Source organism: Pleurodeles waltl, chromosome 6 (assembly GCF_031143425.1).
Source record: "Pleurodeles waltl isolate 20211129_DDA chromosome 6, aPleWal1.hap1.20221129, whole genome shotgun sequence".
NCBI classification, from domain to species: domain Eukaryota; kingdom Metazoa; phylum Chordata; class Amphibia; order Caudata; family Salamandridae; genus Pleurodeles; species Pleurodeles waltl.
This window is the reverse complement of record NC_090445.1, coordinates 1,611,788,097-1,611,806,662: the sequence shown is the minus strand read 5'-3', so window position 1 is coordinate 1,611,806,662 and position 18,566 is coordinate 1,611,788,097. Positions and strand designations below refer to the sequence as shown.

Genomic DNA, 18,566 nt, shown 5'->3' with positions numbered 1-18,566 from the left:
TGTTCATCTGGGTGTGGGCACCGTCTTGGTACCCACACCCATGTTTGCTGCTAGGTCAGAGCAGCTAGAACCCTTGCTAATATAGGCTTGTTGATGGGAGGCAGAAGCCGGGGGAGCCTTAAGAAGCTTGTGTGCCATGCCAGCATTTACACACCTGCATCTGTGCCAGTGTGGGAGCATCTTCACCAGGCCAGTCTTTTGGAACCATGGGTGTCTCCTTTTATGCCAGCTCATAAAAGGGTACATTCCCACCCAGCCACAATACAATACAACATCTGTGAGGGTGCCACCAAGAATATGAAGGCATTGACATGCACACCATTACCACTTGCGTCCCCCGTCTGTGCATGCTCACACAGGCTGGTTGTAAATTGCAAGACCAGCCCTTCGATCTCTGACTCATCCCCATGGAGATGTGGATTATTACAGCCTCAAATTACACGACTACAGTCAGGACAACGTGGATTCACTGGATGCCAGATTCAGCCTCTGCAAGGGTGTTCAGACCAGCTCCAGGCTGCACGAGGCCATGACTAGAAAGGAGCTTTCATGGTGGGGTTATGGCATTGGACCCAGCTCTGGAAGCAACCTCTAACACCGCAACCACTCAGAAAATGCCTGCACGGGCACCTAAGTGCAAGGAGCACAGATCCTCCTGCAAAGCCTCTCACAATAGAAACAAAGGGTGCATGCTAGTCTAATATGGACAGCACTCTTGGGATCAAGCAGTGTATTTGAACTGAATGCAGAAACTTACAGACATGGAGTGACGCATAGGGTCGTGAGACTTAATCTCTCAAATATGGGTGCCATCATTTTGGGCCAATCAATTATTGGGCTTTTAGTCTTCAAATAGCGGCTACATGCCATTGGAAGCAATAGACTTTGCTCTACATAAAGCTACTGTTACATGTCATCATAGACCAGATGCCATTGACCTGGTCTCCTGATGAGATGCAAGAAAAGTGGGTTCATGTCTGGTTTAGCTGCTCAGTTTATGGTCCACGGTTTATGCAAATAAACCTATGAAGCGTGACATACGCCAAAACATCTTGGGCATTAAAGTATCGCAACAGACATGGGATTAGGCAATTATCAACATATTAAAAGATTAGTCTTCAATAATTTCCTAAACTGTAATATACCTTGATGGGCACAAAGATATTAAGGTTGGGCATTCCATAACTTGCCTGCCGCCATGAGTCAGCTCTGTCACCCATAGTTACTGTTCTGGATCTCGAAATGGACACTAGAAACGGAGTCGGAGCAGAATGAACGGGAATGCGATACCAACAAAACTTTCATACCAGGAACTCTACACTTCAGAAGTGAATTGCTCTACGCACAAGGAACAGAGCCTCCAGGATAATCCGCTGTTTGATTGACAGCCAGTGTAATTTTGTTTGGACTGCTGTGTATGTGCTTTCCGTGGTGTCGTAGTGAGTGAATGTGCTGCAGTTTCTGCACAGCCAAGACTTGATCGAGGAAGTGCGTGCACCACGGGAATGTAAAGTCTGAAATTTCAATCAGTGATGCAAGAAGAACCACAGACCTCTAGCAGGGTCTCCCAGCCTTTGAAAAAGCCAAATGTATTATAAAAAGCAAAGAGACCATATAAATACAGTGATGACAGGTTCCTAGAGAATTCAATGAAAATTATGAAATGATCCATCAAAATGGGCCAGATTCACAAAAGTTTCTGAAAATAATCTGAAAGTGAAATGTACACCTGTGAGCACATATCTTCATTTGAAGTAATTTGACGAGTTTCTAGTGAAGTTTTGATGAATTGCTTCAGTAACTGTCACAGACTCCCACAGGTACTCCCATAATTAGCTATTTATGCATTTTGAAATGTCACAGCTCTGCCTGTGGAAATGCCATGTTAAAGTGCATATGAAAATGTTTAGTTCTTATTTTTCCAGAGGCAAAATATGTTTCTCAGTTGAGAGACCCCTTCAACTCCACAACACCACCATTCATTTATTTATGGAGCGTTTCCCCACTACTCCTATCTTCTGTGCTGCTTTTTGTAAGTTCCACCACAATCTGTGCTGAATCTTTCAGAGATATGGCTGCCGTCGCCTGTGGGCTTTACCCAAAGGGTGGCCCCTGCCAAAAGAGGTACTTGGATGTTCAAATGTTCTACTTCATTCAGTCAGCACCACCTAAGAAGTTCTAGCTCCCCTGCAGAGCTTTAATGAAATTAAACCTCATGTTCTAGATGACCTCAATGAATATGGATCTGTAATAACTGTTTAGATTAAAGGAAACTATTGCAATGAAAATTGACCGGTGTTTGCTGCTAAATGGAAGACTAAAAAAATGAAAAATGAAAGGGCTGCATTTCACACAATGTTACAGGCCTTGCTGCAGGTACACAACTGTGCTGCTTTGTACGAGTGCTTCTACGTCTGCTAATGAATTAATGGGTCAATCCTTTATCCCTAATCCAGACGTTTTGACCAGGTCCACCATTTCCCTTGCTTGGGTCATCACCTCCCCTTTCTTTCCACTCCACATTTCTTCAGTGTGTGCAAAGGAGGCAGAGTTCTTATCAGCCTGTGCCCCCTCATCCGGGAACTTCTTGCCCTCACCTATCTACCTGTAAGCATCTGAACAGTCCTAAAACATGTTTTTTCTCCCAAGGATCTTAAGGCTTTTGAATCACTCATCTAGGGATCCTGTTGATTCCCTAGCACCAGCATCTCTATTGCGCTCTAATAAAATGTAGTATGACATTGATCACACGTGTACATTATTTAGTATCACCCTGCAACAAGGACTTGGTGAGTTTACTTACAACACATGTGGTTGGAAACAACTTCATGTGTCCAGAGACCTATGGGGGCTAGATGGGGTTTTAGCTCAGTTCTCTTACCAAACTGCATTATAGACAACTTCTGCAGGAGGAACCGAAGAGACTTAAATGAGGTGCCCTTCACTGCTGCTAAGTTTGCACCATTAGTTGAAACTTAGTTGAACCTTACCCTGATTACCCTTAGAGATCTGGAGTCCTACTGGTGTTTCACACAAATGACTGCATTGATTTTAAAAGTAATTCCCTGGTAGGTCAGACCCAATATACATAGCCCCGACATCCTCCTCTTCAGGTCTGTTGTTAGCCATGACCTTTTGATTGTACTAAAATATATAGAAAATATACCACCTTACAGGGCTTTCAGACGGCCCTCTTCATCCATTGGCCTGTTTCTGTGCCATTCACATTTCCCTCCCGTCCAGGACAGCATGGGGCAGTAGGCTAGCCCACTTCAGCCCTTGGCTAACTTCACTGTGGCATGATGACATTCTACTCCTTCACAAGGAGCACATCCACACTTAAATTAGTTCACTTCAAGTGCCAGGGACTGCTATGGCAATTTGTGCTTTCTGAGACCAAGAAAATATTTGTGCTTTAGCCATGTGTTTTTTAAATTGGCAAAGGCCTGGTAGGTCCCTCAGCAATCACACTTTACAAAGAAAACATAAATAGAAAACAAGCACTGGCAACTGCAAAAGGGTGGCAGCCTATTGGCTTTGCCAATGCTTGTTTCACTGTTGGCATCCTGTTCCGCTGTTTGATTCTCTGTTTCAAGGTGGTCATATAGTCAAACCAGTGTAGAAAGGTAAGCTTTATAGAGATTTCTGTCCTTTGCAGAATGCCTGAACACATTCTATATACCTTAGCGTTCTCTTTAGTAGATGTCTTGCAAATTGCAAAGAGTAGCCATATTGAAATTATGATTGAGTTTGTTGTGATGAAAGGGCTTCCTAGCTGAACATAGGTCACCATCTCTAAAATTTCTCCTCGCTCTTTGTGCATTTGTGTTTCAAATAGGCTATTTTCCTTATTAGCACCAAATCATATAATTATAACATATTACCTGTCTTGAAAGTATAGAATGTAATGTACAAGGCCTTGAGTATATTTTGGCATCAATATAGAAATATAAGTATGTATATATATATATATATATATATATATATATATACATACACACACACAGGATACCATGTAGTGCAGTGTTGATTTAAAATCATATTTATCCTAAAAGAACATCCGATATACGTTACAGGTAGAAAAGATGGGAATAAAATGTGTATAAAATGATGGAGAATGGCGGGGAAAGAGTCATCAATTATTAGGGTTAGTTTCTAGAGTTGCTTTAACTCTTTAGAAGTTTCTTGCTTAAAGTAGAAACTGTACCGGTTAAACGCCACTGTAAGTATAAGCCAACCAGGGAGAAACCTGTAAATTCACAGTGGTGCTAAAACTAGTGCACCTCTTTAAGCACCATCTCCAAGGTCTAAGTGACCCAAAAGAACTCCAGGAGTGTACGCAACCTTTAGCAAACGTTGTTTACATTTGTTCTATCGGAGCATGGAACTAAAGTTCCAGTTCCCGTATTTTGACAACAAACATCTGATTACAAAATTCAACAAAGCTATCAGCCGGACTTCAGTGTAAAATGCTGAATTAGATGCTATTTTACGTGTAAGCCGTGTAAAATGTAAGGGATAACAGTGCACCATGAGGAGGTCGATAAACAGATAAAAAGTTAAACAGTCAGTATTTGTGTATCGTCCTCTACCACTAGTATTGCAGAGTAGTGTTTTCTTAATCGGGCATCCTTTTCATATATTCAGGGGATTTCCATTCATTGGCTTTGTTGGGATGTACATGTTTATTAGAGATGTTTTAAAGGTCCGCGTTAGTAATGATTTGTGTTAGTTATTATGAATGTAAAATGAGTTAGACCCACTTAATGGTCTTTGTAGTAGGTTATGTGCTTGGGCTGGTGGGCCAAAGAACAGTTGTCCATATCCCTGCTCATGGAGTTTGCATTCTAGGATGTATTATTTACCATGATGTGATGCTCAAATTAAGTATCTAGATCAAGAAGAATGCCTTTTATATGTTCCATTTAAGTGGAAGATACTTCCTAGCATCCACCCTTGACGTGCACTCAAGGTACCACACCAGAGAGTCCATGAGCTTCCAAAAGCCTTGCAAACCAGCACCCCTCCGCTTGCATGGTTTATACACTGGACTGCTGCAACATCCTCAAGCTGAGTCTTAATTGGTCTCATTGCAGAAGCTCCAGAGGGCGTATAATGTTGCAGTCACCTTCTTTCCCTTTTTAGGCGTTTAAGAGCTTATTTCACCTCCATTCACAGAGCTTCACTAGTTCACACTGCAGGAACAGAGCCAGTTTGAATAAGTGTGCCTCATCCATGACTTATTCCACCAACTAGAAAGTTCCTTCTTGTCACAGCGGCAAGAGCTCTTTGACCTGAAAGTAGGCATCTCCCGAAAACTCCATCTTTAAATCAATCCCACAGTGGCGGTTGCTCCTTCAGATTCCTTGGATCAAAGTTATGGAATCAGTTGCCCCTTGTTATGCAATTTGTTTTCCTATTAAGATATTATGACTCCGATTTGAATCTTCTGTCCCTCTAGGTAGAGATTAGAGATTACGTGGCAACAAAAACCCTTGGGTGTTCGACCGCTCTATGAACACCAAAATCAATCAATCAACTTTCTCTGAAGTTTATCTGCTGTGGTCTATTTGGGCAGAAGCTATTGCAAAGCGTCCCATGCTCCCATTCCTGTGTTATACTATGTATTGTTTCTGAATATGAAACTGAGGCATGAAGCCAGATTAACTATTAGTTGGCCACTAGATAAACAAGCATTTGCAATGCAACGGGTCTCGCATTACGTCGAGTTAGAGCTATTAGCGTTATAAACTCCTAACCAGACTTTTCTTGCCATATTACATGAAAAAAAAATAACAAGAGCAATCGCACTGTGTAAAACACAGAGCAATCGGGCTGCGAAATAAAGAGAAAAAGTAGTCCAGAAAATATTCGGAAAACATGGAGTCTCGTATGTTTCAGTAGTTTACCGGTGCTCTCGAAGAGGTCTAAACACCGGAAAAGGCATGATGTGTATGCATGCCTTACATGAAGGAAAACAAGCGGATTTTAAAAGGCAAGCCCACAAACCAATGAAAGTGACTGACGTAACATGGGTGTGGTTAAGAGCCCCCTAAAGAGAGATTAGATCAACACTATAACAACACTTATATCAACACTATAATAATATAATCAGTGGGTGCAATCCATTTCGTTGTATCCTTATGATTCAATACACATATGAATCTGTAACCCAACATAATACCTCAATTCATACTTTCTGAGGAAGTATTTATACGACTATGCAACTGTATATTCTGGAACGGAAAATGCCATTGTTGGTATGTTGTTAATTTTCTTTTACGAAAATGTTGAAGATTAAAATATATATATATACATGTGCAGTAGAATAATAAGTACTGTATTTATGTAAATTGAGAAGAGTTGTGTAAATAATTCATCCAGCAATAAAAATTTAGTATAAAAGAATAGAAGGGTGTTACTTAAAATGTGGGCAGTGCAAGCACAGCACTCATGTGAAACAGAAACAGGAGTTAAATATAAAAGCGAAGTCACGTGTGCAAATCAGACAGTTTTGGCTGTGTTGTTCCTTCAAGACCAAACCCGTAAATGATCAATGCTGGTGTTTCTTCATAAGGATCCATCTAGTTTCAGTCCAGAACTAAATAATTGAGGTTTCGACCTTTCTTTGGTAGGTTGGTGAGGTCTTCATTAGGACAAGGTTAAGGACAGTCAGAGGAGGGACCCTCTAATGTGTGAGAATGAGAGTACCCAGAGTAAATGCGTCAGGATAACTGGGACCATCAAATCCACTTGTGAAACAAGTGTTCACAGCAGTGCTTAATTTGAGCAGGTGGTTTTCGGTGCGGGGCACTGGCACTTACTTTTGAGGGCCGGCACTTAGTTTTGTGGATCAGGCTTTTATTGCGAGCAAGAGACACTAATGGGAAAGCCGGAAGAAAAGGAAAACAAAAAAGTTTCACAAAGGTAGAAACTAGAAAGCTGTAGAAGTTAGCTGAAGGGTCAGGGAGTGGCTGTAAATGCATTAAATAGGCCGGAGATGGCTCTAGCATTACACTGCCTCAGTATGCTGTGCTGGCACTTGTAACTGCAGCAGCCTCATGTTTCAGATGGAGCTTTGGGCACCGACACGTTTTTATTTACAAATTAAGCACTGGTTCACAGGTTCTGAAAGCAATGAAGCTGGATAAATAAGAGCAGGGCACCATGCCTACCAAAATGTGCACTGCATTCTAGCTAGTTGCCCTGTTATTTGGAAGTGTGTAAGCCCTCTTTAGAATACCTGCTTTCTCCAAACGAGTTGTTCCCACATCCATGAGCTCACACTCTTCCCCCAGTGATCAGTCTCCGTGTAGATAATTGGCCACTTACTCGATTTCAGTGTGTTTTTCCTTGTGGGTGCCGTGGGTGCCTTGCTTGTGTCCCTACATACAAGGCGTTACACCTTAACTATCCATTCTCTACTGTAGGTTGGTGGCTTTTTATCGCTCTTTATTTCCTCTGGGATGTGGGCCTCTCATCGGTACCTGGCCTCTTTGCGTTTACTGTAATTGGCATTGCTGCTGTAATTGGCTTTTAGATATTCCACAACCAATGTTTAGTGTAGCATCTAGAACTTTCTGTAAAGCAAGGATAATATTCCGAATAGCTTGAAGTGCCTGTGTGTTGTCATAACAGTGAAGGAACATTCCTCTTTGCCATCTTTAAGGTTCCTTTAGCGCAGTGGTTCCCAACCTTTTGGTTTATGTGGACCCCCATTTTAACATTAATGGAACCCAGGGAGCCCCACTGACTCATCATTGGAATCTGGGGACCCCCGCCTGGGTCATTACTGGAAGCTGGGGACGTATTTGTCAATATTTGTTAATATATTTTAATTTTCTAAGCAGTCGCGGACCCCCTGAGAAGGCTTCGCGGACCCCCAGGGGTCCCCGGACCACAGGTTGGGAACCACTGCTTTAGCAAGTTTGTTCGTGCATTCGTAGGTTTCTTGGCTCCCAGCAAAGAGCTTATTCCTCCTTGGTGTCTTGCTTTGATTCCCCTGTGTTTATTTCCCCCTTCATGGTCCTTGCCCTTTCTCTCTGGGCATATTCAGTGTGCAGGTGTTGGGATTCTCATCCCCAATATTCAATCTGTAGGGCAGTGCTTTGCCTCTCTCACTCAACGTTTTAACTGCTTCTGGTATTGGCTCCCTACTTGGCCTCTCACCGCAGTGTTGCTTTGCCATAGAAACACTGCATAGATCTGGCCTCTCATCCCATGTCTATATCCCCTTGTGAGTGCTACTACACTTAGGCCCTCATTTTAAGAACGGCGGTAAAAACCACTGTGGCGATGGCCACCAAAAGACCATCACTGCTGCTACCAGCCGTCCGCCATAATATGACCACATCCGGATTTCCGTCACAAGAATGGCGGAAATCCAGCTGTGGCCATACCGGCAGATGGCGGTAAGGAGGCGCTGCTACCACCAGCAGCGCCACACCAGTAGACTGCCGCCAGACGTATTATGACAATACGGACTGGTGGAGTTCTGCTGGCGGTAGCAGCGCCTGTCCCGTCTCCTGCCGGAGGACCCCCTGGATCCAGGTAAGTCGGGTCTCCGAAGGGGAGGGGGGTGTTGTGTGTGTGTGTGTGGCAGGGTGTGAATGTATGTGTGTGCGTGAATGCAGGTGTGTGTTGAGTGTTCAATGTGTGTGTGCATGTACGGACATGTGAGTGCATGTATGTTGTGAAATGTGAATGCGTGTCTGCGTATGTTTTGAAGTGTGTGCGGATGTGTCTGTGATTGGATGTATGCATGCGTGTATGTATGTGTGAATGAGTGTGTGTATGCGTGTGTGTGAAGGGGGCGTGGATGTTGGGGGTGTTTAGAGAGGTAATGGAGGGTGGGGGGTAACTAGAGAGGTGGAGGAGAGACCCCTATCAGTGACAGGGACGGAATTCCCTGTCACTGGTATGGCCTACCGCCATGGTTTATGTGGCGTTATGAACGCCACGAAAACCATGGCGGCAGACGGGGTCAAATTCCCGCCAGCAGCACAATGGTGGCCGCCGGGCTGAAGATGCATATCTCCAGCCTGGCGGCTGTTACCGCCGTGGCGGTCGGACTGGTACATTGACCGGTTGGCTTCAGCCAACCTGCCAATGTCATAATGTAGCAGTAAGTACCGCCAGCCTGTTGGAGGTACTTACCGCCACATTATCGCCGACTGCCGGGGTCGTAACGACCCCCTTAGTCTTGTTTCAATCCCTGCTTTGTTAACTCATCACTCACTCTGCTTCCTCTTCTGACACTACAGATACTTGGGATCTCATCCTAGTGTTTCTTTCCCTTCTAACACTGAGGATACCTGGCCTCTTACCCCGCCAGATCTATTCCTGCTTCAGCTATAGCACTCGGAGTCCATTTTCGATTGCTCCTTAGGGTAACTTGCTTCTCATCCCTGTGTTTATGCGTTGATAGTATCCGACCTGATCGCCCACCTTCTTCTGACTATTCCTTTCAAGACCTCAAATTTAACCCTTGTCTTTATTCCTTTTGCAGACACCCCACGAAGAACGAATCATATTTTCAGGGAACTTGTTCCAGTACCTGGAAGATAACAAGAAATGGAGAAACCGCTTCTGCCTGGTGCCACACTATTACGGAGTGGTGTTATACGAGAACAAGATAGTAAGAGACCTCTAAGGACCACATCCTTTGTTTTACAATTTACTTTCCTTCTGCCTGCATGCGCTCTGTAGCAATAGTCCACCCATTTTATTAATCTCAATCCTTCTGATCCCCCCATCTTTACCTCCCTCCACACTTTCAACTCTTTTCGATCCCACTTCCAACTGCACCAGCCCACCCACCTCAACCCCACTAACCCACCATGCATGCCTCTTATTTCCCCTCCGTTTATTCTTGACCCACCTCATCCTCCTGACCCATTGACATCAACCACCACAATTCTGACCCATCAATGCCCTCCAGTATCAAAACGGTCATCTCCCAAGCAAAGCGTCACACCTCTCTTGCTCATCCTACCGCATCTCTACCACTACTAAAATATATTGCTAAATCTACACGTATGCAGTCTCTCTCCATCTCATACTGCCCTTCTCAGCTTGTGCCATACATGTGGTCCATCAACAGTCTCTTTAACCCATCAGAAGCCATCTCAAATCATAGGCTCCTCCCCCAACACCTCTTTGATTAATTTCCTCTCTCTTGCCCTCTCTGAGTAATGACCACCACTCTTCCCACCTGCAGCTACAAAACCTCTGTACTCCTCTCCAACCATTCCCATCCATCTGTCCTATCTCCAGGCAAGTACACCTGCCGGCCCCCTGCTCCACTACATTCATTGCCTCTTCACCCATCACGTTTCTGTTTATAATAATTACAGATGTTTAAAATTCCCCTCTTTTAGTCATCGTGATAGTTTCTCATCATGCCCAAGCCATCTAGCGACACCTGGACCCCAATATTAGGTGTTTTTGCACTTCTCCATACCCCCTGCCAGTGCAGATTCGATATATATAAGTTTAATTACCTTTCTCCATCTCAACCACCTACCTGTTAGCCATTTCCAGTATAGGTGCTTTGGTCTGTGATTCTGTGTTCTTGGGCACTAATGTTTGTGCTGTCACCAGCCTAACCAGCCACAGTAATTTTAGCCTGCCAGAAGCAGAGCCACACTGTACTCAGAAATGTCAGAAATGTTAATTAATAAAGGATCTCACTCCTACCTCAGCATTTCCTTTCCTCTGATGGGCTTCCTTCTTCACCCCGCTATGCTTTGACATATATATATAGTCGAATGGATGTTGTAAATCACTCTGCTGTTCTGTGTTCCCTCCTTAGGCCTATGAGAGAGGCCTGCAGCCTCGATCTGGTGTCAACTGTGCAGGATACAAGGTCCTTAAGTCCTTGGATGTCTACATGGAACTCGTGAACAGTAACACTCTTCCTGGTGAGTAGCCACCTTCACAGCAGCTTCTATGAAGTATACAATCCCACGCCATCTCTTCTGCTTCCTACTCTTCACCCTATTGGCATACCTTACCGCCATACCCGCTTCTGTCCCTCCTCATCCTCCTCTGTATCCGTTGTGCAGGTCTCCTTTGCATCCTTTCTCAGCATCTTCTCTGATACTCTACACTCTAGCACCGTTGTATCATTGTCTCCCTCTTCTCGGTAGCTCTTCTCAGTCTCCACTCTGAATCCTTTCAAGCAGTCTCTTCTACAGCCTCGCTCACCCTTCTAGATGTCCCTTTTATTTTTTCGCAAAAGAAATAGACGAGCATCCACCTACTGTATACACTCTGTCACCTGCAGAGTTAGGCCATATTTATACTTTTTGACGCACAACTGCACCAACGCAGTTGTGCGTCAAAAATTTTACCGCCGGCTAACGCGATTCCAACGCGCCATGCGGGCTCCTTATTAATGGAATGACGTTAGCCGGCGCGGCGGACTGGTGTGCGTGGAAAAAAATTACTCACACCAGGCAGCGCCGGCGTATGGGAAAATGGGGGTTGCACGTCAAAAAATGGTGCACGTCAGGTCTGAGGCAAAATTCAGGCCTCAAACCGGATTTGCACCATTTTCTTTTACGCCCAACCTCCATTGACATGACTCCTGTCTTAGCAAAGACAGGAGTCATGCCCCCTTGCCCAATGGCCATGCCCAGGGGACTTATGTTCCCTGGGCATGGTCATTGGGCATAGTGGCATGTAGGGGGGCCCAAATCAGGCCCCCTTATGCCACAAAAAATATCGGAAAAAAATACTTACCAGAACTTACCTTTACTTCCCTGGGATGGGTCCCTCCATCCTTGGGTGTCCTCCTGGGGTGGGCAAGGGTGGCAGGGGGTGTCCCTGGGGGCAGGGGAGGGCACCTCTGGGCTCCTTCCGAGCCCACCGGTCCCTTAACGCCTGCCCTGACCAGGCGTTAAAAAACGGCGCACATCAGGCTGTGCGCCGTTTTTTAAGGCCCACCCCTCCTGTGCGTCAAAATGACGCCAGAGTATAAATAAGGAGCACAGGCCTTAAAGTCATTTTTAGGAAGGGAACGCCTACCTTGCATATAATTAACGCAAGGCTGGTTCCCCCTTCCAAAAAATTACGCACATGGTGGAATTTTGACGCCCGCGGGCTCGGACGTCAAGGTATAAATATGGGGCAGGGTTTGCGCCGATTGTGCGTCAAAAATTTTGACGCACATTCGGCGCAAACAGAGTATAAATATGCCCCTTAGTCTCCAAACTTTGACTTGTCATCTTTTTTTCTTTCCTGCATAATGTGACTTTGTGTCCTTTGGTCTTCATGTGCATCAGTGTCTGTTGGTCATGGAGCAGCTCATGCTGACTGCTGGTGCCCGAGTGCTTGATATTATCCACTGATCTTCTGGTATCTGCTAGGGTCAGTTGCCTTTGCCCAGCGGTGTCCGTATGGGTGCCAAGTGTCTTAACGCGACTGGTCAGCTTTGAGGGTATTATTGTTTTTTCCATGTTGACCATACCCATTGGAATTTGGATTTTGAGTATCTAGTAGTGTCCATCGGCAGGGTGTCTATTGGTCTCAGTTTGCCGTGGGTGTCTTATAGTGTCAGCTGGAGCTTTTGTGTTCCAAAGTCCTCATGGTGGTTGGTGCTGACAGATCTGGTCTTGCCTCGTTACTTCTGGTCTCACTGGTGATGGCTTTGCTTTGTAAGGGTTGTTGGGTTCATGTTTCTCTGTTATGCTATAATCCCTTCTTTCTCTGCACAACATTCTTTTCTTTGAGCAGATATCACGTCGGGGTGCGGCAGTCTATAGCATTTCAGTTTCTTTGGAAGTGGTTTCCCTGGTTGCCATTGTACTTTTGTGCAGCTATTTTTGAACAGCTATTTTGGAGTGATTAAACTCGTTGCTGCTATTGCCTTGAGGCTTGAGGTTCTTAATCATTGATAGGGTCGTTCAGTTACTCACACACTCCTGACAGACTTTCTCCTCTCCTGCCTTCCTTTCACACGTTTGTTTCTCTCTCGCCCTCTTTAATTGTCTTCATTTTTTGTCTTTCTCCTTTTCTGTGCCTTTTTGTTTCCTTGTTTTCTTGCTCTTATGTATCTTCCTGACTCTTCTTCTATCTTTCATCTCTTCCTTTCCAATCGGTCTATGATGCTCAATTTCCCTCTTTCTTTTAACACCCATCTGTTCCGCTATCATCATTTCCTTCACTTTCAGTCCCTAAGCAACCTCACCTCGCTCCCTTTTGTTTAACCTTCTCTCCCTGCTTGCTCCCTCCTTTTTACACTCCCATCTGTCTCCTTAGTCAGAATTACATATCCATGGATGTGTTACGCCAAAATGTGATAGGTTGTGTAAGTGCCACCATGCACTCATTGAGCCCGGAAGACACTGCAGCCGGAACTCTTCTCCTGCTCTACACCTCCTGTTTGCAGCTGACGGGCCCTGGTAGGGTAAAGAGTCCAAATAAAGACAGTAACCAGAGCTCTTAAAGTCGTGTTCACTTTAAAGGGTCGAGACCGCAAGTGCTCTGGCCTGTTGTAATCTGTCTGTGGGCTTTTAACCACGCCCACTCTTGCTATTCATTCTTTGATGTGCTTGTCTTAAATGCTTCATTTTTATTGGTCCATTTTGTGAAATGTCCCTCCTTTGTTTTCTGAGTTCCCAGGCGATTTCACGAAGTGAACATTTTTGTTGGCCATCACACTACACCACGCTTCCTCCTGTTACAAAATGTCGTGGCCCCTCCTCTGGTTTCGTTTTGCCTTTTATCCCAGCCACGATCCATTTTAGACATTCATGCAGGGAGCCAATAACTCTCGTGCTCACGGCGGCCATGGCGCGTTGAATTGACTTGCTTCTGTCAACTGTTTTACTTTTCATTTTCAATTTATGTGGCAAGAAAAGTCCAGTTAGGAATTTACAACGCTATTAGCTCTAACTCGAGCAAACGCGAAACCCATTGCATTGCAAATGCTTGTTGCTTTTGTTGATGCCATTGCGATGCTTAAAGTCAGGGGGGCTTTGAGATTCTGCTTCTTTCCTACCTCTAGTGCACGGTACACACATTATTTATGTCCTAAGTCTGTAGTAGGTTTACGAAAATGTAATTTGATATTGCAGTAGCCGACGATGAACGATCACATTTCCCAGTTATAGGTCTGACCCCATTAAAAGCATTTGTATAAAATGAGCATTTACATTGTTTTCTAAATGTTAGCCAATGCGGGTCCATGAAGGAAGAATTAAGGGAAAAGTTGTGATATATGGTCAGTTTTTGTGTTCAGTGAAAACATGTTGCTGAATGAATGTGCTTTAGGTCTGAATTTCCACAGCACGGAGAGGACTTTGAGTTCATCCCTTTCAATCACTGACTTACCTCTTTCAGCCACTGCATGGAGACTTTGTCAATCACGTCTTGGCTCAGCCAAGTGCAGCATCACTCTTTCATCTAATGCTATAGAGGGACTACTTTAAAACAACAGACCTTTCTGGCCACTCCTGCTGCCCCTCTCCCATGTGTCTTGCTCTAATATGTTAACACTGAATGTAGATGCATATTAACCTCAGAACCATTGGCTTTATTTATGTTGTGTTTCCAATGCCTATCACAATGTATATGTATGTATGTGGGTGTTTGTGTGTGTGTGTGTGTGTGTGTGTGTGTGTGTGTATATATATATATATGTACATATATATATATATATATGTGTGTGTGTGTGTGTGTATGTCTACACGCTAATATGATCTAAGTCATCAATTCCATATGGACAAATCATCTTTATTATTCAATTTCATGATTGAACTCATGGGTCGCCTTTTGTGATTGTACCTGAATTTAACAAAAGTGCTTTAAAAACAAACAGTGGCAAAGTCTGGATTTAATATAAACATAGGCATTCACAAGTGCTGGTTATCACATCAAAACCTGCCTGATTGGCTTTGCCATTGCTGGAAAAAATAGCAAAAAATGAATACTTCCTATATAGAATGCATACACTGTGTAAAGAGGTAAATGTAACAAACGGTGTGACAACTGAGTGTACTTTTCAGATGTAAAATAGTCCCCTGTGCATTCCAAAGGAAACACTTCCTGGAAAGTGGAATGATACAGCAAAAAGCATAAGGTGAGCTGTAATACTCCTACCCCTATGGGTGAAGCCAAAGGTCACTGTATATTTTAAGGTACTGAAAACAATTCATCTTGCAGACAGCTGCTCTGTTAAGCCAGACCTCAAACCAGCAAAGCAGAAGCAAGGGATGTGGCAACAGATAGTAAAAAGCAGGCCTAGGAGTTGCAGCTGCTTCTCTTAATATGTGCCCATGCACAGGCTCCTTCTCGCCTGTCCTCTCTCTCTCCTCTGGTTGTACCACCTGCATTGATGCTCTGTTTTTCTTCATGAAGGAGGAAAGCCCAAGTCCGGAGGTGTACAGATGAAATGTGCCACTCAGTTCCCCATCATCCTTTGGCACCCATATGGACGCCACTACTTTTTTTGCGTGATGACCGAGAAGGAGCAGGAGAAGTGGGCAGCAGTGTTCCAGGACTGCGTGAGACACTGCAACGATGGTGAGTGTTGTGTGATGGGGTCAGTGGGAGGTATGAGGGACTTTTAGTATTGGTTTCAGGACAGCATGAGGTACCATAACAACGGGGTGTCTTTGGGAATGTGGGTATAAGGGATGCTGTTAATATGGGAACTTGCTCCAAGGCTGTGTGGGGCGCTGCAGTGATGATAGGTACTTTAGGACCGGGTAAAAAGAGATAGGGACCTCTACAGGGCTGCATGAGGTACTGCAGTGATCATGACGATGTATTAAGGAAAGAACCCTGTGGGAAATGGCATTGCAGGTACATCTCATGTACTGTTTTGGTCTGTCCAGAACTGTATTTATGCTGTTATTTACTCAGGACCTATACTATGATAAAAATCATATTTGGCTCAAGTCTTGAAGACCTCCTCCAGAATCTCTTGCAAGTCCAACACCCCACCAAGCGCCCATTCTGCAGCGTGTACATGATTACACGCTTTTCACTACTCACTTGATTCCTGGTTTATTCTTCATTTTGTTGCAGGTCTCTGGACAGCCTTTACATCTAGTGTTATGATTCAGTAAAAGTGGCCCCAGGAATAAGAGTGAACAGAGGTGTAATGGTGTCTCTAACTCTTCTATGGAGGGACACATTTGATCCTGGTGGTAGCTAGTCTCTACCACATGGGTTAGGGGCCAAGGGGTGGCAATACTACCATGCTGTGCATGTAACCGGTAAGACACAGTGTCACTGAGTGGCAGAGCCTCCACCCGCTGGATCCCGACTAAATACTTGCCATTTTTGGTACCTGATCCTTGATAATATATGGGATAAAATACCTGCTACGGTGCATTGTAAGGATATTACACGCCACCGAGGAGTGTCCATATAGACAGATGGGTATAAAATGGATCATCAAGTATAAAGAAAAAACACAGTTCTTGCCCTGTCCTGCATCTCTAACACTCATTCTAAAATGCTCCATTTTTTTTATCACATCAGCTTGGTTTTAAGAGATATTGTGGCCTCACTAGCTGGATGACTTATTTAATAGCACTTGTGCCAGAAATAACTGTAAGTATCCCCTGTCTAGCACCCAAAACACCATCACGGGATGAGTCATCTGTACCAGCACCCGGTCTGCTGTAAAATCCTCTGAATTGTTTAGCAAAGTAAGCCCTGGCAGCTAAAAGCTCTGCGTGGGCCTACTAAAGTCTACCTGTGCAGTTTATAAATGTTAAAGATACACTCAAAACAAAGCACAATTTAGCACTAAGGGCCATATGTACGAACACATTTTCCCATAGACACAGAATGGGTAAAACCCTTTGCTACATCTGGCCCTAAGTCACTGCAGTGGAACGCTGAAAGTGCTTAATTTGAGCAGGTGGGATCCACTAGCATTCAGTTATGGGGACTGGAACGTATTCTAACACATCAGGCTTTCATACACAAAAAAGGAGAAAAACACAAAAGGGGAAAAAAGAGGAAGAGAAAGGCATGCAGGCGTCTGAGCAAAACTTTTGGACATGGCACTTATGTTTTCACAAATTAAGCACTGGGTGTTGCCACCATTAACAGGTTTGGTGATCTGCAGATAACATTGGGCTGCCTTCTGTTAACAAGATTAGAAGTGATGTTTATTTCAACAGAATAAAGAAGCGGCCTTAAAGAGGGGAGCAGATGCTGGCATCAGTCCCTTTAGCTGTGGTACCCCGTAGTGGAGGCTGCTTGTACGCTTCAGTGCTGGAGTCTGCCAAGCAGAGGTCAGCCACCCTACGCCTCACGCTGCCCAATGTACCCGGAAGTCAGGAGATGCGGTTCCAGTATTTACAGGAACCGGTCGGTGCCAGACTGGCTCATTCATGCTCGGGTCGCTGGGCAGTAATGAAGCGGGGAGAATACTTTGCACGTGGTCTGGGGGCGGAGCTACGTTCCAGACGAACTGTGCAACTTTAGACGTCCTAAGTGCACTGTGATGGGGGTCAGGCACGGCCACTGGCCAGCTGTTCCATGCAATTAACAACCAACGACTGTCTAGAATATGTGCATTCAACCGAACTCCATCTCGCGTGCACAAAGCTCGCCTGTGCACACAGAAGCACTACAGATTTTCAATGTGCATACAACCAAACACTGGTCTAAATATGCGCACACAGCCAAACACAAACTCACCTCTGCTCACACAGCCAGACAGATTCACATATTTGTCTACAGGAAACCAATGACCCTCGAACGCCCAGTAGCCAAAAACTAACTCACCTGCGTGCTACATTCAAAGCAATGCCTCAAATATGTGCAACCCACTACACAAATACACAAACCCAAACACCATAACTATGCAGATACCAGCGTGCAGGGAATAAAAAGGAAACTCACACATTGCAGCATTACACCTGAACTTAACCAAAGACATACGCTCACCCACCTATACATCTTTTAGTGCACACATAACCAAACACAGATCCACGTTCACACAAGAAGCCCCCGCTGTTTACAAAACCACACACAGAGAACCGTTCAAACCCACAAACATTTGAACGGAAACTGAAAACAAGGAAGTATCCCACCTTAGTCAGCCACACATACAAGCACACACACATCCACCTTACCACCTCTAGACACTTAGAACTGTTCACAAATGTATGCGTGCTCCATACAAGTGAGGTGTACACTCAGGCTCACACATACACAAAAGTTCTCTTATTGATAGATTGATTGAAAAAGTATCAACACACACCCACCCACATTATATAACCACATATTGACAATCAATCATATCGCTGCAGACATATATGCATGCACACATAGACATACCGTGCTTATAGAAATTACACTCACTTTCACCTACTTTAAAAAATATTCCCTTTTTGTTGCCTTATAGACCGAAATTAGGATAAATAAAAAACATGGTTTTCATTTATCTACACATTCTAATGTGCAACTTTCACATGAAAACAAAATAATTAAAACTAAAACATAAAATAGCTTGGTTGGATAGGTGTTAATCACTTGCAATAGGAATGGTAAATTAATAAAATAGTGTTTTGCATAATTTCACGATTTAGGTTACC

The 18,566-nt window shown here is 44.2% G+C and overlaps 1 protein-coding gene across 1 annotated transcript in view; it reads left to right on the top strand.

Annotated features, from left to right (window-relative positions):
* The window catches only part of NIBAN2 (niban apoptosis regulator 2), a 248,934-nt gene that overhangs the window by 169,512 nt on the left and 60,856 nt on the right, over positions 1–18,566 (top strand). Inside the window, exons 3-5 of the mRNA XM_069241498.1 lie at positions 9,509–9,637; positions 10,814–10,922; positions 15,364–15,528. Of these exons, the coding sequence (XP_069097599.1) occupies positions 9,509–9,637; positions 10,814–10,922; positions 15,364–15,528 (403 nt within the window). The remainder of the gene's footprint in view (positions 1–9,508; positions 9,638–10,813; positions 10,923–15,363; positions 15,529–18,566) is intronic.